This window comes from Rosa chinensis, chromosome 3 (assembly GCF_002994745.2).
Source record: "Rosa chinensis cultivar Old Blush chromosome 3, RchiOBHm-V2, whole genome shotgun sequence".
NCBI lineage: Eukaryota > Viridiplantae > Streptophyta > Magnoliopsida > Rosales > Rosaceae > Rosa > Rosa chinensis.
Genome location: NC_037090.1, coordinates 35426540 through 35449468, shown reverse-complemented (window position 1 = coordinate 35449468; position 22929 = coordinate 35426540). Strand labels below are relative to the sequence as shown.

The 22929-nt window shown below is 40.2% G+C and overlaps 1 protein-coding gene across 1 annotated transcript; it reads left to right on the top strand.

The window, feature by feature from the left end:
* The first annotated feature begins 1023 nt into the window (after window positions 1-1023).
* On the top strand, window positions 1024-2474 carry LOC112194498 (BAHD acyltransferase At5g47980-like). The gene is made up of 2 exons (XM_040517043.1): window positions 1024-1420; window positions 1477-2474. Exons 1-2 carry the CDS (start codon window positions 1024-1026, stop codon window positions 2352-2354), a joined length of 1275 nt encoding a protein of 424 aa, XP_040372977.1. The 3' UTR covers window positions 2355-2474.
* Window positions 2475-22929: the final 20455 nt, after the last annotated feature.

Genomic DNA, 22929 nt, shown 5'->3' with positions numbered 1-22929 from the left:
TCTTGCAACTAAAGGATCAAGTCTAAGTTTGAAGCTTGTCATCTGAAAAAAGAAGTCGAAGTGTGAATTGTAATCTTCAATAAAACGCCAACAGATTACCATATGTTTTTGAGAAGGTTCAACATCAGCAAGTAAATTGTTACGGATGCATGCATGACTTGTGATAGATCACTGATTTTGACATCCCTTTCAACTTGGATATATATATATTTTTTTTTTCCGGTCAATTTCAACTTGGAATTGAAACACTAGGGTGTATGATTGTATCACAGATTATGAGAGGCCTCAGTTTTACTTGTGAATAGAAAGACTAAATCAACTAGTCATGGAATTTCCATTTCCATTTGAATCTGCTTCCTCAAATGCAGAAGAGATGTACTTAAATAAAATCTGTTAATTATGTATAATGAAATAGCAAGTTGATTTGGCTAATTTTATTTTTCGTATAAATTGTCGGAGCAATTTGCAAGATTTAAGAGAGAGAGAGAGAGTATGTTTAATGAAATAGCAAGTTGATTTGGCTAATTTTATTTTTCGTATAAATTGTCGGAGCAATTTGCAAGATTTAAGAGAGAGAGAGAGTATTAGGTGGCCATGTGACTCCTTAATTGAGATTTTCGAAAAATGCAGTAGCTGGAAGCATATGATCATCGAGTTCGTGGTACGTGGATGACTTGATATCATCAGCAGCTGTGATATCACTCGTGTTTCCAGCTAAAGTGGACTAAATATAAAATATGACTATATTCATGTATATTTTTATGATCAAAGAAGACATACACCAGATTAATTGACTGAATAAACAATGAAACACGAGTTCATGTTTAATTTCATTTTACAACTAATCTAACTTTTATCCAGCAAAACCAGAATTTGACTAATTGACTCAACTGTGTTGCTGCAAGTCTCACAAAACTTCTGGACTACATATAGCAAGGACAAATCCATGCATAAAAGCACCATAACAAGTTAATTTTGACAAAAAAAAAAATTGATTGGTTCCATAGTGTGAAGCATGCACCCATGACCCATCCACTGGTAAAAATCATCTCGAGGAAGATGATTAAACCCTCATCTCCAACTCCTCATCACCAAAGAAATCTCCAGCTCTCTTTTCTGGACCAACTGCTGCCTCCTACGTTATACCCATCTATCATATTTTTCTACTCTTCCCCTACTAGCGATCCCGCTTCCACTGTTTCAGAGAGCTTGCATGCATCTCTCTCCAAATCTTTGGTTCTCTTCTATCCACTCGCTGGCCGACTGAAAACCGCTGCCTCCGTTCACTGCAACGATGAAGGAGCTCATTTTCTTGAGGCCCGAGTTAACTGCCAGCTCTCGGATTTACTTAAAGTTCCTGAGCATAAGTTGCTTAACAACCTTATCCCCGAGTTTGAGCCTAAAACAGTTCAGTACTTCAGTTAGCGTTGGGTTCAGTTGTTTTAATTGTTCAAGTGAGTCTTTTCAACTGTGGAGGAATAGCTGTTGCTGCGTCCCCAATACACAAGATCGGAGATGCCGGCGCATATTACAAATTTATACAAACATGGGCAGCCATACATCGTGGTGAATCCGACCAACTAGTGCTACCGGAGTTTAACGGAGCATCTGTGCTGCCTCCCAGAGAATTGTCACTCCCAAACAACTTGGGATTAATCCCAAATCAAAAGTTGACAACAAGGACGTTCGTGTTTGATGTCACAAAGATTGCAAGTCTCAAGGCCAAAATCGGAGGCACACATGTAGAACTTGTTTCGGCAATTATCCTCAGAAGTGCTCTTGCTGCTTCTCATAAATCAAAGCCGGAGACTACTTCAAGCACAAATGTGTTGTCTCAAATTGTAAGTTTCCGCAACAGAATAGTCCCCGCGGTAGCACCAAATGTCATGGGTAATTGGTTTTGGTCGGTTCAAGTGGTATTCAAACAAAACGAGACAGAACTACAAGAGTCGGTTGCTAAAATGAGGAAAGGAGTAACAGACTTCTACAAGGAGAAGGCGGACAGATTCAAAGGCCAAGATGGATTCCGGGTGGTGTCCGAGTCACTTAGAGAGAGGGGTGAGTTCTTTAAGAGCACAAAGGGGTGCATCAATCTTTATAGGGGTACAAGTTTGTGCAAGCTCCCCGTATATGAAATTGATTTTGGTTGGCGGAAACCAACTTGGGTCACTAGCCAAAGCAACCACAAGAATCTATTTCTCCTGATCGACACAAAACATGGAGATGGCATCGAAGTGTGGGTGACACTGGATGAAGAAGAAATGGCTATATTTGAGAGTGAAGAGGAGCTCCTTTCATTTGCTTGTGCAAACCCTAGTGCAATTGTTAATCATCAATCTCACTCTCGTATGTGATTATGCCAGAAAGCCGATCAATTTTTTTTCTAGTTTTCATGTTGTGATAATTGATGTGATGAAATTAATGTTATATTTTTCCTCAACTAATTGGCCTTTTTATTAGCCTAAAGTTTTGTTTCAGTTTAAAACCTCTCTGCTAGGGTTTTCAAAAAAAAACTCTCTGCTAGGGTTTTCAAAAAAAACTCTCTTACCTCCGTCCGGCGGCGCGTCAACGGACGTTGTCGTCGGACGGGCCTTGTTGCTGGGTAATCGCGCGTGGTCCCTTCTATCGGGGTGGCTTAGTTCTTGATCGTTGGGTTTGATGGCTGGTGGTAGGGGAGATCAGAGTTGCTGGGGGGTGGTGGTTCAGTACTTACAGGTGGAAGTTGTGGGTTGGTTGGGCGACACGTCTGGGGATGAAGAGGGCGAAGGAGATGGGATTTGTGGCGGGTCGAGTTGTTGTGCGGAAGCGTAACAAACAAGGTATTGATATGAATTCAACAGTAACAAACAAAGCAAAATAAAACAACTTATTTGCAAACCACAAAGAAACACCAAGATTTATAGTGGTTCACTCAATCAGTGTGATTGAACTACATCCACTTACGGAGCCGGCAAGATATTCCACTATGATCAATTTGGAGAAACATACAATTAGAGTTTATGAACAACTCTCTCTACCCAAATCCCCAATACACCCAAACCTATTAACTCTCCTTTGATTCAAATAGAGAAGAAGAAGAATTCTTACTTCTCATATACAATACATAGCAACACCAACAACTAAGCTTAAGAAGCTTCAACTATGGAGTAGCTAAGTCACCAACAAGAATAGGAAGGCTTATGAGTATTCAAGGATGGCTATCAATTTGTTTCTCCCTTCTGCTTCTCTCTGCTTCACGTTCCTCTCATTATTTTCCCATACGGCTGCAATGCCCCAATTCTGTCTATAATTATGTGCTATGTCTAGCACACGCAGTCATCATGAATACCAACACTAGGCTGCCAAATTCAACAAGCTTTTTGACTCTTTCTCTACTTTCCAGCTGCCATATATTCTCTTTCCATGGCTTTATGCAGCTGCTCCATAATTGCCTTGTCCACATATGTATTATTAGACTTGGCACATGCAAACATGGGATGCAAAACATGTGGCTACCCACTCCAAAAAGTCTTCAATTCTTTCGGCTGCTATGCCTTCAAGTGAAGACAACATCAACAATCTCCACCTTGGCTTCACTTGATACAATAACATCACAAGTAGAATATCATATACCAATTTGCCGCTCCAACATCCCCGTAGGGAAGATCAAATTTTACGAACACCAATCAAGTTCAAGCAATGCTTGAACTTGCTCAATGGAACTGGTTTGGTCAACATATCAGCAGGGTTGTCTTCAGTTCCAACTTTCAGGAGCTCTATATCACCATCCTCCACCAGTTGACGAATCTTGTGAAATTTGACATTGATATGTTTAGTGCGAGCATGAGTAACCTGGTTCTCTGCCAAATGAATAGCACTCTGACTATCACAATAGAGATCCACATAATCTTGAATTATTCCCAAGTCCTCAAGCAAACCACGAAGCCAAACTGCTTCTTTTGCACCCTCTGTTACCGCCATGTATTCAGCTTCTGTAGTCGACAAAGCAATAGTAGATTGCAAGTTCGACTTCCAACTCACCGCTCCACTAGCAAGAGTAAACACATAAGCTGTAGTAGATCGGCACTTATCCAAATCACCTGCGAAATCAGAGTCCACATACCCAACAACACACTGACTCATCTTATCCTGCTGAAACACAATTCCAACATCCACAGTACCAAGAATATACCGTAGAATCCATTTCACTGCTTGCCAATGACTTTTTCCTGGGTTATGCATATATCTGCTCACCACACTTAAAGCCTGTGAAATGTCAGGTCTAGTACACACCATACAATACATCAAGCTACCAACAGCACTAGCATAAGGAACTTTAGCCATATATTTCCTATCATCATCAGTGCTAGGAGACATAGAAGATTTAAGCTTGAAATGAGAGGCAAGTGGTGTACTTATAGGTTTAGATTTATCAACCATGCCAAACCGCTGTAGTATCTTCTTCAAATATTGTTTTTGTGACAAACAAACCTTGCCTTTCGATCTATCTCTTTCAATTTCCATGCCCAAAATCTTCTTAGCTTCTCCCAAGTCCTTCATTTCAAATTCACCACTCAACTGTGATTTTAATTTTTCAATTTCCACCTTGCTCTTAGATGCAATTAGCATATCATCAACATATAAGAGCAAATAAATGAAGCTCCCATCATGTAGCTTGCGAAAGTAAACACATGGATCATAAAGACTCCTAGTGTACTTCTGACCAAACATAAATTTATCAAACCGCTTATACCACTGTCTTGGAGACTGTTTCAAACCATACAATGATTTATGCAGTTTGCAAACCAATTTTTCCTTACCAGCAACTTTGAAACCATCTGGCTGAGTCATATAGATCTCTTCTTTCAATTCACCATGTAAAAATGCAGTTTTGACATCAAGTTGTGCTAACTCAAGATCAAAATGTGCAACCAAGGCTAATAGAATACGAATAGAAGAATGCTTCACAACAGGAGAAAATACCTCATTGTAGTCTATTCCTTCTTTTTGTGCATAGCCTTTAGCTACCAATCTAGCCTTGTATCGAGATCCTTCCTTTTTAGCAAATACCCATTTGCAGCCAATTGCTCTCTTCCCATGTGGTAACTGAACCAACTCCCAAGTCTTGTTCTTGTGAAGAGACTTCATCTCTTCATCCATTGCTTTTTCCCATTCTACACTATCTGCATGTATCACAGCTTCTTCATAGGTAGAAGGAATTTCTTCTTCAATAATTGGAAGTGCATAAGTTACCATATCATTTAGCCAAGCCGGCTTTGGAGCATTTCTTTTTCCTTTTCTAAGTGCAATAGGTCCATGTTGCTGTGGAGACTCTTGAGCTTGAGCGTCTACTTCAATACTTGAATCTTCATTTGTAGAATCATCTAGCTCAACTGTAGGACTACCTGGATCAATTGGAGTTTCATCAACTTTTTCTTTAAACTCCACCTGCTTCAAACTCTCTATGGTCATCTTCTGTTTTTGAGAATCAGTCTGCTCACTCTGATTAACCATAACAGCCTCATCGAATGTCACATCTCTGCTTACAATAACTTTCCTCACATCTGGACACCAAAGCCTAAATCCCTTCACACCATCATTAAATCCCAAGAAAATAGCTTTCTTGGCTCTCGGATCAAGCTTGCTTTCCCTGACATGAAAATAAGCAGGACAACCAAAAATATGTAAGTAATGATAATCAGTAGCAGGTTTTCCAGACCATACCTCCATGGGCGTTTTACCCTCATTTGCAGCAGTAGGCAACCTGTTGATGAGATGGCCTGCATATGTAACTGCCTCAGCCCAAAACTCTTTGCCTAATCCAGCATTAGACAACATACATCGAACTTTCTCTAGTAAAGTACGATTCATGCGCTCTGCCACCCCATTTTGTTGCGGTGTCTCTCTAACTGTGAAGTGTCTCACAATGCCCTCATCTTGACATAACTTCAAGAATGGATCAGACTTGTATTCACCACCATTATCTGATCTGAGTCTCTTAATTTTCCGACCTGTCTGAGTCTCAATCATCTTCTTCCACTTCACAAATATATCTAAGACTTCATCTTTATGCTTCATGGTATACACCCATACTCTTCTAGAGAAGTCATCAACAAAAGAGACATAGTAGTGTTTACCTCCCAAAGATGCAGTTTTGGTAGGTCCCCACACATCTGTGTGAACATAGTCTAGAGCACCTTTAGTCTGATGAACTGCAGTACCAAACTTCACTCTAGTCTGCTTTCCCAATACACAATGTTCACAAAATTCCAATTTGCAAGTCTTTGCACCCTTCAACAAACCTTGCTTCACTAATCCCTGCATTGCTTTCTCACCAGCATGTCCAAGACGCATATGCCATAATCTGGTAGTATCTGCATCATCTGTAGTCTCAGAAATTGCTGTTTCACTTGTCACTGTACTCCCTTGTAGAAAATACAAGTTTCTATCTCTAGTACCTCTCATCATCACAAGTGAACCTGACACAACTCTGGCAACTCCATTCTTCAATGTGATTGTAAGACCCTTTGATTCTAAAGTTCCCAAAGAGATAAGATTTTTCTTCAAGTTCGGAACATACCGAACATCTGTCAATTCTCTAACAACCCCATCATGCATTTTTAGACGAATTGTACCAATCCCTCTAGTTCTGCAAGGACTATCATCTCCCATCAAAACTACTCCACCATTTAGTTCTCTTAAAGTAGAGAACCATTCCTTGTTAGGACACATGTGGTGTGTACAACCCGAATCCAGAATCCATTTCTCAGAGTAATCAAGTGAAGATGAGCTTGCCAAAGCAAAATCAATCTCATCCTCTTTAACATCATCAAAGGTAGATGAACAACTCAATGCAAAACCAAAATCATCATCATCTTCAGATTTTGCAACATTCACTTCAGAACCCTTCTTGTCTCTAGTCTTCAACTTGGGACAATCTTTCTTCCAATGCCCCTTTTGGTGACAAAAAGCACACTCATCTTTTGCAGGAAATTTGCCTCTTGACTTGGAACGAGAATTACCTCTTTTTCCACCAAAATTTCTATCTCTAGATCTTCCTCTTACTACAAGTGCTTCACCTGTCACTTTCTGCAATTGCTTCTCCTTCTTTCGACACTCATTATTTATCAATGAATTACACACATCATCAAATTTCACAAATTCTTTTCCATGCAACAAAGTTGTAATCAAATGCTCATACTCGTCAGGGAGAGAATTTAGCAAACACAAAGCCTTATCCTCATCACTAATTTGCACATCTAAATTAGCCAAATCTGCAAGTATCTTATTGAAATCACTGATGTGTTCAGACATAGAAATACCTTGCCGATAATTGAATCGGAAAAGCCGCCTCTTCAGGTGAAACCGGTTTTCAGCACTCTTGATCATGTATTGGTCTTCCAATTTCTTCCACAGCTGTTTTGCCGAAGTTTCTTTCATGATAAAGAACTTCATATCCTTTGCAAGGCACAATCTGATAGAACCACAAGCCCACTTATTAATCTGCTTCCACTCCTTCTCACTCATATCTTCTGGTTTGTCTTCAAGAGCTATATCCAATTCTTGTTGACACAAGACGTCCATCATCTCACACTGCCACATGCCAAAATTGTTTGTTCCATCAAACTTCTCAACTTCAAATTTGGCATTGCCAATTGATGGCCTAGTAGTCGACGACGATGAACCCGAACTCGAATTTTTCTTTGTGTCAACCATTGAATCCAATCAATACACAACTCCCAAATTCAGAACCGGAGCTCTGATACCAGTTTGTTGTGCGGAAGCGTAACAAACAAGGTATTGATATGAATTCAACAGTAACAAACAAAGCAAAATAAAACAACTTATTTGCAAACCACAAAGAAACACCAAGATTTATAGTGGTTCACTCAATCAGTGTGATTGAACTACATCCACTTACGGAGCCGGCAAGATATTCCACTATGATCAATTTGGAGAAACATACAATTAGAGTTTATGAACAACTCTCTCTACCCAAATCCCCAATACACCCAAACCTATTAACTCTCCTTTGATTCAAATAGAGAAGAAGAAGAATTCTTACTTCTCATATACAATACATAGCAACACCAACAACTAAGCTTAAGAAGCTTCAACTATGGAGTAGCTAAGTCACCAACAAGAATAGGAAGGCTTATGAGTATTCAAGGATGGCTATCAATTTGTTTCTCCCTTCTGCTTCTCTCTGCTTCACGTTCCTCTCATTATTTTCCCATACGGCTGCAATGCCCCAATTCTGTCTATAATTATGTGCTATGTCTAGCACACGCAGTCATCATGAATACCAACACTAGGCTGCCAAATTCAACAAGCTTTTTGACTCTTTCTCTACTTTCCAGCTGCCATATATTCTCTTTCCATGGCTTTATGCAGCTGCTCCATAATTGCCTTGTCCACATATGTATTATTAGACTTGGCACATGCAAACATGGGATGCAAAACATGTGGCTACCCACTCCAAAAAGTCTTCAATTCTTTCGGCTGCTATGCCTTCAAGTGAAGACAACATCAACACGAGTCTTGGATGGTCAGAGATGGTGGTGGATTGTCGATCAATTCTGGGTTGGCGCTACGAGTCCTCGCCTCGATTTGGGTTGGGTGGACTCCTGGATTGGGGTGTGGGCTGTGGATTTCTGGCAGTGGCGCGACCGGGTTGGTGGATGGTCGGCGATGGTGTGAGACAACTGGTTTCGGGGCGCGCTGACGGTGGATGTCCATCGCAGGTGGTGGCACGTCAGGAATGGGGGGACGAAGGTGGGGGCTGTGCAGGAACTGGGCTGGGCCCTCTCCTACTTGGGCTGGATGTGGGGTTTGAGCTCAATTTTGGGCCCTGCCCTGGTTATCTTTTTATTTAATGTTGTTTTTTAAGTTGTTTTGTTGGTAATATGATCGGGTTTGCCATGGTGGCGGGATTGGCTGTCACTAGTGTTTTAGTGTTTGGTTTTTTTGGTAATATGACACTACTAAAGGTGTGGCAGAGACAATCTTCTCTTTCGTAGTCTTGGGGGTCGTTCCTGTTCTGGAGTTGGGTCAGCAGCGGTGGCGAAAAAGTCTGGCATAGACAATCATCCTTGGCCTTCTAGTGGGTCCTTCCTGTCTGGGATCGGGTCGGAGGCGATGGCGTTTTGGAGCAGTGGTGGATGGATGGTGTTGACAATAGGGAGGTGATGGTGTTGGCTTTTTTAGTCCCAGGTCTGAATGTCCGGTAATCCATTTGTTTGAGTTTATGTCACAACGAGTGTTGGCTTGGTCAATCAAATGCTGGTCAGGAGGACTCTAGTTGGTGAGTTTAATGTCGACACAAGTGAGTTGTCTAGTCTTAGAGTTATTACTGGCTGGACAAGATGTGAGATGTTAAGGGGTCACTGCTCCTGCGCGTTTTGTCTTTGTCATACAGTTGTAGTGCAAGTTTAGAGTCAGTCATTATAGAGTTCCAGTGTGAAGTCTAGAGGCCATTTCTGGGTTAGAGATGTCGCCTATAACTCGTTGTAAGCAGTTCATTATTAATGAAGTTCTTATTTGATCAAAAAAAAAAAGTTTTGTTTCAGTTTGGAACGTCGCTTTTGTGAACCAGCTCAAACAAGCCGAACAAGAATTGAACTTGAACCAATAATCTAATATCATGTATAACTATCCATTACATTAGCGATCAAAGATTTCATACCTAGAGGAGAAACCCACTAGTACTTAACCCATATAGATTTATTTTATTTTATTTATTTATTTATTTTTTAATAAAGGGCTGGTGTGGGCTGCCCTCAAGCCTTGATTAGGGGGGGGGGGATGGACATAGAGTCTAAACCATTACAATATATATATATATATATATATATATATATATATTTATTAAAGGAGCAGAGCTCTATTTATTAGAAAGAGAGAATGTCAAAACAATAGGGACGGGAGCAAAACAAAATCCCTACAAAAAACAAAGCAACCTACATACAAAACCTAGTAGCACTTAAAGAATATCAGTGAAGAAAACGAAAATGAGGTAAGCCAAGATTATCCCAATGACAAAGGTCAATAAGGAATTGGGGGATTGAATCCCAATAAACCAAACCTAAAAAAGTTAAACCTATGTTTGCTAAAGCATCTACAACTTGATTTCCTTCTCGGAATATATGAGAACAATGAAATTGCATCTGAGAGACATGAAACATACAATTATCCCATGCCACACGAAGTCTCCATGGAACAAGCTGAGGGGAATTGATGAATTTAAGAACAAGGGAAGAGTCAACTTCTGGCCAAATATGCTTCCACTCCCGCACCCAAGCTAGTTCAATTGCCTTAATAACAGCCATCACCTCCGCGTCTACACAAGGGATGTCAAGATTACACGCAAAGGCACCAATAAACTCACCCCTAAAATGGCGGAAAACTCCCCCAAAACCAGCCTTGCCTGAATCATGATTAAAAACCCCGTCGATATTGATCTTGATGCAATCTAGGATAGGAGGAACCCAGTTCACTTCTACAATTCGGGGAGCTCTTCTAGGCTTACAAGGGACATCAAAGCACTTTCAAACACAAAGCTCCAAAATTGAATTATTCATGCAACCAGAGGCATGAAAACTGGAAGCCCGCATATGCCCCATTATTAAATGACAAACATGAGTTGGAGAACAAGCATAACCCTCAAACTTGACTTTATTACGTGTTTTCCAAAGAAACCACAAAGTCATACAGAAACAATTTAACCAAAGCTCCTTCAATTGAGTACTTCGATCATTCCCTCTTCCAGCATGCAACAAATCCAACAAAGAGCTTGGATGTGCAGCCAACTGAAAAAGAGAGAGCCATCTCTGCCGTATGAAATAAGCAAAAGGGCATGTGAAAAAAATATGGAGCAACGACTCAGCATCTAAGCAGCACAGAACACATCTAGATGCTAGAGACACTCCACGTTTGTGTAAAAAGTCTTCGGAAATTACCCGGCCCCGTAACACCTTCCAAACTAGTAACGAAATTCTGGGAGTAATGAATTTGCACCAAATTAATCCTCCCCAATTAAAAACGGGAGAGTGAGGGCGTAGAAATTGAAAAGCCTCCTTGGCAGTTAATACTCCAGATTTTGATGCAGACCAAATAAGCCTATCATGTTTCAAGGGGTCCACAGCCACTGGAACTCTGCAGATCATATCACAAAGGCTTGGATAATAAAATTGTAGCAAGTGATGAAAATTCCAAGAGCCATTTTGAATAAAATCTGCCACCTTTCCTTCCAATGAATGAAGTAAGCCAAGATGATTACTGAAAAGATCAATAAGAGGCCTACCCAAGAAATTATCTTGCCGAAAAGAAACTGAAGCTCCAGAACCAATAAGCCATCTTGCATTTTCAAGAACCAAGGACAAGAATTTTTGCACTCCTAACCATATGGAAGAGCATGCATAAGAGCTACGCAGAGATCCTGATAGCTAAATTTAAAGTTATTGATTTTCCTTATTCTCCTGCAAATATGTCAATTGTAGTATACAGAAATAAGGGTCTCCCGTAGAGGATTAAGTTAAACTAAATGCTTCAACAAAAGTCACAAAAACGTGACTACAGCTCCTACTAAACAGCAGTCGGAAAACAAACTAAAAACCTAACCAAAACAACCCAGAAAAATACGAAAATTTACAGAAGTATACTAAATACATAGAGCATCCAGCACAAAATTTGAGAATTTTTGGATATTTTTTACTAAATTAATTAAATACGGGAAAACAGAGAACAGAACGTAAAATAAAGAAAAGCTGATTTGAGAATGGTTGAGATCAAGATAATGAAACTAGTTAGGAAGGAAGTATCCACCCCCAACAATCACACACAACACACTTTGTCCAATTTATCACCAATTAACTTAGTTGAAGACGCTCAGATTGGCTCGGTACGCTTGAACACAACCTATTCCCTTTCTTACTTTGTACGCTAGGCAGGAAGTGCTCTACACCTAGACTATTCCCAAGCAATGCAACCTAAAGGTACGTTTATTAGATTAAACATGCAGAGATCATTAAGTTTGAAAAAAGTTTGAGCAATCACTAGGCATCGCAAATAGCTTAGAGCCTTGCTAAACCTAGGGTTTTGTTTACTTGCTAGTGAAAACTACCAATTATTTCTCTAGACAATTTGAGGAATCCAACTATTGATCCAGGCATCAAACAATTAAAGTTTTAGAACCCTAGCATGCATACTAAGTAGGCCTCCAAAGCATACAAACATAGAATTCATCAATAAGAAATTAGTAAACAGAACCTCAACTTTATTAATTGGAAAACAAATTGAATGTCAAAGCGTGTTATGGATCATGTCTAGGGACTTCAACTCCCCCTAACTACTGGAAATTTAGTTACACATAATGGGAATCAAGAACAAAAAGGAGTTCATGGAAAAAGAAGACAACAAAAATCAGAAATTGGAAAAATACGAATCAGCGATCGATCTCGGAAATTCCAACGATCGATCGTTTCTGGTGTGGTTTTGCAGTCTTGCTTCTTCTTGAGCTCTGGTGCGTCTAGGCTTCTTCGTATGTGAGATGGTAGGTTTCTTGAGCGTCCAAGGAGAGATTTTATTCAGTTTGTAACTCCTTTCTTCTTTCCTTTTGGGACTCTAACTCCTTGGCTTCAACGGTAAGCTCCTTGGTTAATGTTCTGATTGATTTAGGATTCATTGACATTATCCTATCCAATAGAAGCAGCCAAGAGAATTAATTGCAGAATATCTTTTTCTTTATGATGCCTTAAGCTTCCTTTATTCATCAAGAGTCCACAATTCTCCATTATTTGCACATATCTCGTTCCTTTTGCTCTTATTTCTTTCCTTGCTTTGGAAAACCTAATAAACATAAAAACAACTAAATTAACCAGAAAATAAGATAAACTAACAAAGTAAATATGGGAATTAAGAACATTATTATTGCATAATTACGCTCCTACCAGATCCATTACGCCAAAATATATTTTGAATAAAATCACAACTTGTTGAAGAAGAGGAATAAATCTCCTAACACTTCTTTAATAAGAATGAACGATTAAGAAGTACAAGTTGCTTTAGACCCAAACCCCCCTCCACGATTGGAGTACAACATAACTTCCAAGCAATTAAAGGTACACCCCGTTTATCAATAGATCCAGACCACAAAAAATTCTTGCACCAAACCTCCACACTAAGGAGAGAAATTGGCCATTCATAGACTTGGAACTTTGGAAGCTATAGACAAGCATGCTGTTGATCACAGATTTTATTAACTGGAGCCGACCAGCCATTGACAACATAGAACCCATCCAGCTAGAAAATTTTATACGAATTTTATCAACAATAGCTTGGAAATAGGAAGAGCGGGGTTTACCTCGAAAAATGGGAACTCCTAAGTAAGTAAAAGGAACTTTTCCAAGAGGCATGCCAAGGAAACTAGCAATGGAATGACGTCTCGCTTGTAAGTGCTTGCTTAAAAAAAAGTGAGACTTTTCCTTGTTTATTAATTGACCAGAGTTAGTCTCGTATTCGTTAAAGAAATCCAAAATCAAAGACAAATTACGTTTATCGCCACGGCAAAAGATAATAACATCGTTGACAACAAGAACATGAGATGGGGAAAAAATACCACGAGGATAGGATATAGGATGCAGCCGACCAGCCAACATAAGCTCAGATATACCCCTACTGAGAACCTCCTCTGCTAAGCAGAACAGTAATGGCGATAAAGGATCCCCCTGGCGTACACCTCTACCACACGAAAAATATCCAACTGATCGACCATTAATCTATAGTGAAAGCTTGGCTGAACTTAGAAGAGCACACACCCAATTTACAAAAGTTGGATGAAAACCAAAAGCCTCTAGAACATGAAAGCGTGTCAAAAGCCTTGGTTATATCAACTTTTATAGTCACATTACCTCCATGATTCTTGTTATCCAACAAGTTGACAAATTCCGAAGTGGTAAGAATGCAATCCGCAATATTTCGTCTAGGAACAAAGGCATGCTGCTGGGGAGATATAATTCTTGAAGCAATAGAAGCAAGCCTTAGAGATACGATTTTTGGAATGATTTTGAATACAAAATTGGCAAGTGCAATAGGTTGATACTTCTTAATCGAATTTGCATTAACAACTTTTGGAATCAGAATAAGCAAACTCGAGTTAAAAGAGTTTGGAAGAGTACCATGCTGAAAAAAGAACTGAACAGCTTGCTCCACATCTACACCAACCAGGTCCCAACAAGCAAGAAAGAAACTACCACTAAATCCATCCGGACCAGGGGAACTGTTAGGATCCATAACTGTCACTGCCGAGAAAATCTCTTCAGGAGAAGGAATAGTAATAAGAGAATCATTTTCATCCGCTGTAACTATTGCTGGAATTACTCAAGAAATAAGACCAGTGTCAAGACAGTCATCCTGGTGAGAAAAAAGAATTGAATAATAATCCACAATATGATTTTGAATTGAGATAGGATCCTAATAAACATGATTGCCATCCTTAAGCAAAGTTATAGAAGATTGAGACCGTCGAGCCCGGCAAATGGCATGGAAAAAAGATGTGTTACGATCACCCTTAGTGAGCCAACAGATTCTGGATTTTTCACTCCAAAACATCTCTTGTAATCTTAGTGATTCAGATAAGTTAGCTTGAAGCTCTGTTTCCTTTGCAAACATGCCATCTGAGCCACCTGAAATAGCTATCTCTTGTTGAAGGGAGGCCAAATCTGCAAGATCAGAGTTAACCTTGTGATGCACATCCCCAAACGTCTCCCAATTCCAAGACAGAAGAGCCTTTCGCAACACTCGCAACTTATGTTGAAGAGTAGATAAGGGACAACCATGGGAATGAACTGAAACCCAGCATTGACCTACAAAGTCCTGGAAATCATGGTGCTCTAGCCACATTTTTTGAAACCGAAATAGACATTGTCGAGCTCCAATCGACTTAGAAAAAGACATAACAAGAGGGTTGTGATATGACGTGAGTCTAGGAAGAGTACAACAATCAAATTGGTCTCAACCGTCCATCCAAGCAAGATTTGCAAGGCTTCTGTCCAAGCGCAACTCCACATTACCTAGAATCCCTTTACGGTGAATCCAAGTAAATGGTGCACCCCTGGTGTCCACATGAATAAGTTCACATATATCAGACATTGCTTGGAATTCTTCACAAGAACGACGACAGACCGGAGCACCCCCTTTCTTCTCATGAGCCCCAAGAACTGCATTAAAATCTCCAAAAACAAGCCAAGGACCAAAAGAATCCTTAACTTGAGCAATATCGAGCCATAATTTAAGACGAGCAGCCATAGTAGTACGAGCATAAACTGCTATAAGAACACACGTAATGGAATAAAAAACAATCCTGAAAGAGAGTTGTTGGTCTGTCCTAGAAAGAACACAAACAGATGGAAGAAGATTAGGCTTGCAAAGCACTCATAATTTTGGCTAAGAAGCACCTCTATCATTGGTGTCCACTACTACCATATTCAAAGACCGCAAAAAAAAAGGCGCAATAGGATCCATAGCAACAAACGGTTCTGATATACAAAGAACTTCTGGATTGTAATCCTGAACAAACTTAGAAAGAGCATCTTGAGTGGGGGCATTAGCAATTTCCTATAAGTTCCAATAAAGGACCCTCATTTAGGACTGTCTTTGGAGCGACAAAGATAGGCTTCCCTATTCTCCTTCGATACAGCCTTCCTCTTTTGAGACCTGGACATGACAACAGTAAAAGCCCCATCCATATTAACTCGTTCTGTCTCCTCATACCAACTAGCAATTGGAGATACTGAATTTGCAACGATAGTGTCCCCAGCGTTAGAAGAAACCTGCTCACTACCACCACATGCAGATGCATCATCATCATCATTATTCTGCTCACCATGATCTCTGACATATCTAATATCATCCTCCTGCTTAACAACATTATCATGGATGCCTTGAGCTTGATTAGTTTCTGGTTCCAAAACCACCTTAGCCACCGGCTCAACAACTTCCTGGACCACAAGCTCAAACACCACCTGGGGCTCCGGCACAACACTAGCCAGGGACTTTCACACAAAAGAAGGACCCTCCCCATAATCCTCCCTGGTGCTTGGAGTTGAATCAACTATCACAGCCTTACCTCGGTTCGCTGGATCTAGTTGGTTTTTAGGCACATACACTTTGGAGACATGCTGTTGACGAGCACGAATCCTGCGAGAGCGTCCACTACGCTTGCGGGATTGACCCCTTCCCTTCTCAGTCTCCTTGTCCATTGAGACCAAGCCAGAGGACTGTTGCACATACTTACAAGCTGTGACGAGGTGCCCGACGTTGCCACAGTGAGGACATATATCTGGAAGCTTCTCATAGTCCACACTCTGAACAAAAGAAGTCCCACACTTACGCTTGACAACCAGTTCAAGCGGTGGAACAATGGAGAGATAATATCCACCAAAACCCTAGCAAAGAGACCAACCTTTCTCTCCCTGGTGTTGGCGTCAACTTTAATAGGAACCCCAATACCATTAGTGATTTCAAATAAGGTTCTGGGCTCCCAGAACTCAAGACCCAAATCCCAAAACCTCACCCACACCTGAGCATTGGTATTGTGTTGATTCGCTGGGGAGAAATTGGGAACCCATTTCATAAAATGCAAAAAAACCAAGTTTGAGAGCAATGGCACCCTTGACCCAGACTGTAGAGAGATCCTCATCAGTGGAGAAACTAAACGTGAAGTAACCTTTACCCATGGGGATTACCTTCTAAGCCCTCAGATTTCCCTAGAGAAGGGCCAGTTTTTGAGTTAGATCTGACGCAGAGTAGGGTTTCTCCCTCAAACCCAACTGCACTCTTCCAATAAGCATATGTTTATAATTATCCAAACCTGATTGATAGGCTTATTCTGATATGTGACAGTCGTCTTGCCATCTAAAATCTCAGGAATGGGCAAATCAGCAATTAGGATGGATGCTTGGGCAGCCGCCGCGACATACAACTTCGCCGGCTTCGCAGCTCGGTCATCGAGAAAAAACCACGGGCAGCTTGGATGTTGATCGGCCATGACGTCGTGAGCAGACTAAAATAAGAATCAAGGTTTCACTGCCGACGTGCCCTAGCACGGGAAAACCCTAGCACAGCCATATTTTTTTATAATGACTGCACTTTCATTTCTTTCTTGCTTCATCAAAGTGCAAAAAGAATGTAATTGAGAACATCCCGAAATGATATCAGGAGTTTCTATAAAATAACTGTATCCGAACATGCACCAACTAGCAAAGAGTGCTCTATTAGCTACTCTATTTCTTTTGACAAAGCGGTGACATAATGGAAAGATAACTCGATTACAACATAGCATAATTACCAATTTCACAGCTTTCCTACTATGTTGCCGCAGGAAAATAAATCCGATGACACTTCTTTTCATCTTGCCACTAGGAGGGGTTGCGACCATTTAACCAAGGATCATCGCTTCACTAGGCCAGACAAGGCACTTAGAGTGCATACACATACATGCAGCCCAACTAGCCCTATAAGGGATTTATTACCCGCCAAAAGCGAGACAAACCTAAGAAACTAGTGAATATAAACTAAAAACATAAAATGACCAAATAGCTTAGGACTGGCCAAAAAAGAGGACCCAAGACCAAGCCTTGACCCAGGAGAAAGGACGACCACAGAAAGCCAGCCAAGCCTGGCCCACCCTACCATAGCCTCCACCATCAGATCACTTCCTACGCCGCCACACCGTATTCACCGGACCACCACCTTGAACCTACTACAAAACCCGATGAGCCATGAATAAGCGCAGCCCCAACCAAACAAACCCAATCCCAGATCGGATCCATCAGTTCCAACCCAAAACTGACAGATCCGATTGGCACCACGCTACGCCTCCAAGAACAAACCACCACCCGCAAACCTTCAATCGATTCGACAACACGTCACCACGAGAATGCCTCCTTTAGCCCTTCGATCCCGCGACACCGAACCAGTCAGCCGCGCGAGCCATCAAGGAGCGAAACCAAGCCTGATAACCGCTGCGATCTCCCCCTCCCTCATTTCACCAATAGCCACCACGACCCATGCGGAGTTGACAAAAGCCCGTCCGACGACGGCGCAAGGGCTCGCCCCTGGACAAGATGGAATGAGAGAGAGAGAGAGAGAGAGAGAGAGAGAAAGAAGAGAGAGAGATTGAGATTTTTGCCCATATAGAATCTTAGATGTTCCCAATTTTCCATGGGAAAACAATTTCCCTGCTCATATGGAAAATATCATGCAAGTTATAAATGATAAAAGTGAGAGCATAATAAGATCAATCACATTTTACATTTTTTTTAGTGGAAGACGACCAATTATATTAGCAAGCAAAATGTGAGTCATCCTCACTAAAGGGATAGTTTTCAAGATTTGTGAGAAACACACAAGTCAATCTTACTGTTGAACTATGTATAAAAATACAGATTTAAGTTATAATTTCAGCTTTAAATTTAACATGTGTGGCTGAGATTCATATATTTGTCCCAAAGTTCTTCAAAAATGTCTCTTAAGTGAGCCGCAATAAACAAATTGTATAATTCAATAGCAATATTATTATTTTACACCATTGCTCTAGGCAAAACTAGATGCTGTAAACGACTAGGATTCCAGTGCCAAATTTGAGACCAATATGAATCCAAAATAAAGTGTCCTCCAACAGTGTCGGTGCTAGAGGTGGCAAACGGGCCACTAAGCACGAGCACGGCACGGGTCCGGCACGCTTAAAAGTGGCCCGACACGGCCCAAGCCCGTTATTGCCCCGGCACGACCCGAGCACGTTAGAATAACGGGTCGGGCTGGGCCTAAAAATATTGGCCCATTGGCCCGGCCCGGCCCGAGCCCGTAATAGGCCCGGCACGGCCCGAGCACGACATATTGTGGGCCGGCCCGTTACAAACACAAAATTTCATTTAAAAAAAAAAAATTAAAAAACTACAATGATGAGATTTGAATATGAGACATTTTTATTTAAAATCTCATGACAATTCCACCAATACTTTCTTTTATATTGTCAAAATAATGAAACAAAACATTTTATCCTTGTTTGACATAAGTATTTTTTCTAAATATTAAATATATGTTTATTAATAAAGACTAATCTCATAATAATACAACTATAGAATGAAGGAAATAATAATAGATACTAAATCTTCATTACATTAATAAAGATTAATCTCACAATAATATACTAAAAACAATATATTTTGAGTTTTTTTTTTCTTTTTTTCTTATAGTGGAATATAAAAAATTATTAGAAATCTAATCTTAAAAAGCTAAGATTAAGAAAAACGTTGTAGAACTTAATTTATTTTAATTTTCTAAATAGTTAAATAAAATTAATTTTTATTTGTTTAAATTAAGATTTTAAAATCGTGCTTTACAGTGGGTAGGCACGAGCACGGCCCGTTATTGACCCGGCACGAGCACGGCCCGCTACGATATGGGCTCGGGCCATGGGCCGGGCCGGGCTTAATGTTTAAGTAAATGGGCCGGCACGAGCCCGGCACGATAATAAATGGGCCGGCCCAAGCCCGGCACGAAGCACGACTAGGCCCGCTTAAAACCGGGCCGGCCCGTTTGCCACCTCTAGTAGGTGCCATCCACCCCACAACAAGTACCAAGCTGGCCGAAACCACCATGCCCCTTCCAACCTGCAATCGATCGATTAGATAGATCCTGCGAGACATGCCTGATATAAATCAGACCCAAATTCCTTACCTTCCATCTGCGCATTCCACTCACCGAGCTATTATTTCGGTAGCCCTAAGAGCAACACCACTGCCCATGACTAATCTCTTGATGTATGCACTCGATCTTCGACTATTGATTCAATTCTAGTAACCGATAATTCGATTCTAAACAGAAAACTATTGAAGTCATCATAATGGATATCAATACGCCTAATTATTTTTACAAATTACCCTTGAGTGAAGACTTTTTTTTTCTTTTTCTTTTTATTAAGGTGAGATGGGGAATTCAAACTTGATCTCTACCAACATTTTGATGGAGAAAAATCTCTTATCTATTAGACTAAGTGGTGTTAGCTCAGTAGTTAGAGCACCCACTACCTAAGATCGAGGTCATGGGTTCGAGTCACCATGGGGGTAGGAGTGAAATCCTTTGATCCTCTTTGAAAAAAAGTAAAAAAAAAAAAAAGGACTAAGTGCTCGCAAAAACTTAGCTAGAAATCATCTACTAGACCTCTACTTGCTATTTTTTTGGGTGAAATATTACGTAGGGCCATCCCGATAAGAAACGAGGCCTAAGGTGAATTTTGGGAGTATGATGTATGAAGAGATGTCATAGGATGATTTCATTAACATTTGTTCATTGAATTTTAGATAGAACAACAAAAGTTAGATATTACCATTTGAGGAACCGAGAGTAGAGAAAGGCAAAGATTAAAGCAGCATATATAGATGAAAAATTTGCGGCATAGGTTTACAAAGCTTAGGAAGACTATTTCATATTGTCAGGTTCATTTTCATCAGCTTTCTTCATCTTTTTTTTTTTTTTGGGGGAGGGGGGTGTGGTGTGAGGCCTAAGGCTACTGCCTTGGTTGCCTTAGCCAGGGACTGCCCTGATAGTATGTAGGTAGCTGTTAGCCTCATCATACCTGATGTGCAGAGGCATAAAACTTCAACCGTGTGACAGTAGCCATGGTCCTGGGCCTCCATGCATGCGAACATAGTAATAAAAATAGCAATGTTGCTCATTAATAATACGATTAAATTCTGCTTACTACCTTGTACTTTCAAAGGTTTATCAGTTCAATCCCTGCACTTCTAATTTAATCAGAAAAGTCCTTGCACTCTCCAATTTCATCAAATCGATCCAATCCGTCACTATTTCGTCAGTTTTCACTGTTAAAAAGCTGACGTGGGACCTTCTTACAGGGAAAATTTCCAAACTACCCATCGCTAGGGAGCCCGCTGACCCGTTAGTATTGTGAATGCATATGGGTAGTTTGGAAATTTTCCCCGAAAATTGACGAAGTGGTGACAGATTGGATCGATTTGATGAAATTGGAGAGTGCAAGGACTTTTCTGATTAAATTAGGAGTGCAGGGACTGAACTGATGAACCCTTGAAAGTATAGGGTAGTAAGCAGAAATTAGTCCTAATAGGATATATAGCAATGGCTGATACACTATCATGTGTATACTAATAATCTTGTTAAAGTTCAAAACTATTATGTTCTAGTTACTCGTCGTTGACTTGGAAGTTGGGAGCTCATGGAAGCCTCCCCCAAGCTTGACGACCTACACCCCATATTCTACAGTTTAAGCATCACAACCTCAGTTTCATACTCAACCACCATAGGTTCATTCACATAGGTATCAATCATCAACAGCTCAATTACCCCAATTTCAATTGCAACCTGAATTGGATCCTAACCTCTCAGCCATGAGACATATGAGGTTGGAGTTTGCCACATTTGGAGATGGTGATCCCTTGCAATGGCTTAATAAGGCTGAGCAGTACTTTGAACTATATCAAATTCTTGATGATAGGAAAGTGTCCATTGCCGTTATGGATTTAGTTGATGAAGCTGCTGATGTCTGACATCTATTCCACCACTAGTATCTTGGAAACTGGCATGTGTTTGTTGCTTTACTAATAAGAGAATTTAGCTCAGATACCATGGTGGATTGTTAGTCTGCTCTAGCCAAGCTAAGACAATCTAGGATTGTAAGTGAGTTTAAGTCCCAGTTCAATAAACTTTCAAGATGAGCCACTGGATTTTCTAAGGGTGCTTTGCTATCATGTTTTATTGGAGGCCTCAACAAGTTGAGCTTAAACAGTTAGTGGGAATTTCTAGACCAGTGTTGAACTACATGTAGGAGTTGACTAATGTGTGCATAATTGAAGGTGACACCAGAAAATTAATAGAGAGTGTAGATGTCATGCCCCGATTTTCAATCACAAATGGTAATACAATTTCAATCGAACACAATTACTCCGGGTGTGATGGTTCGGACATCAACACTAAATACTTGTAAAAATTTTCCTTTAAACAAAAGCAACCAAATGATGTCCCGCACCCACAATGTCAATACAGACTCGTTCTTTAGAGTCACATATTACATTACACAAAGTTTATCAATTAAGTTACATTAACAAAATAATAAGTAAATGCTCCTTATGAGCTTACCACAAAACGGAAGTCTAATAAAATCAGAGTATACAAATTTAGCTTCTGATCTGCAGAATTAACCCCTACACCATCAAATAGTGCACCGGGTTGCAACAGACAAACTCAGTAAGCTTATGAAAGCTTGTATGAGTAAACTCAAAACAACAAAACAGAAACTCATGCTTAAGTCATCTAAAGCTAAACAACTAATAAGCATATATCACAACTACAACCATTAGTTTCATGTCCTACCATATCATACTTACACAAGTCAACTCGTGACTAAAACCCACATACTTTGATTCTCAACCTAGCATCCAATTACACAAACTACAGTCAAACAAAACTACCTCAAGTAATGTTTGAAAATCATTTTGATGCACAACGGTGAATTACAAAATCACACTATTTTCCTCTTGACCAGAAGCCTTTGTCTTCAAAGTAACATCAAAGGTGAAAATCACTAAATCACTTTCTGATCCTCTCCATAGAGAATAATCGTCACAGTATGACCCTTCAACTCATTTTAACCCTCGACAAGAATTCCAAGAAGGAAGCAAGACAATCTCAATTTAAAACAAGGTAAATCAATTCATAGTAACCTCTGTGTATAATTTAGTTTAGGAGGTTACATTAAAACAATCAGTTCAAATAATAGCAATCCCTACATATAGTTTTGTTCAAGTGATTACATTAAAATCAATCAATCAAAATCACATTAATAATCACAAACTCCATACTCTCGCAATGTAGGTTGCTCTAATCTTCACAGCAACCAACTCAGTCGTTGTTAAG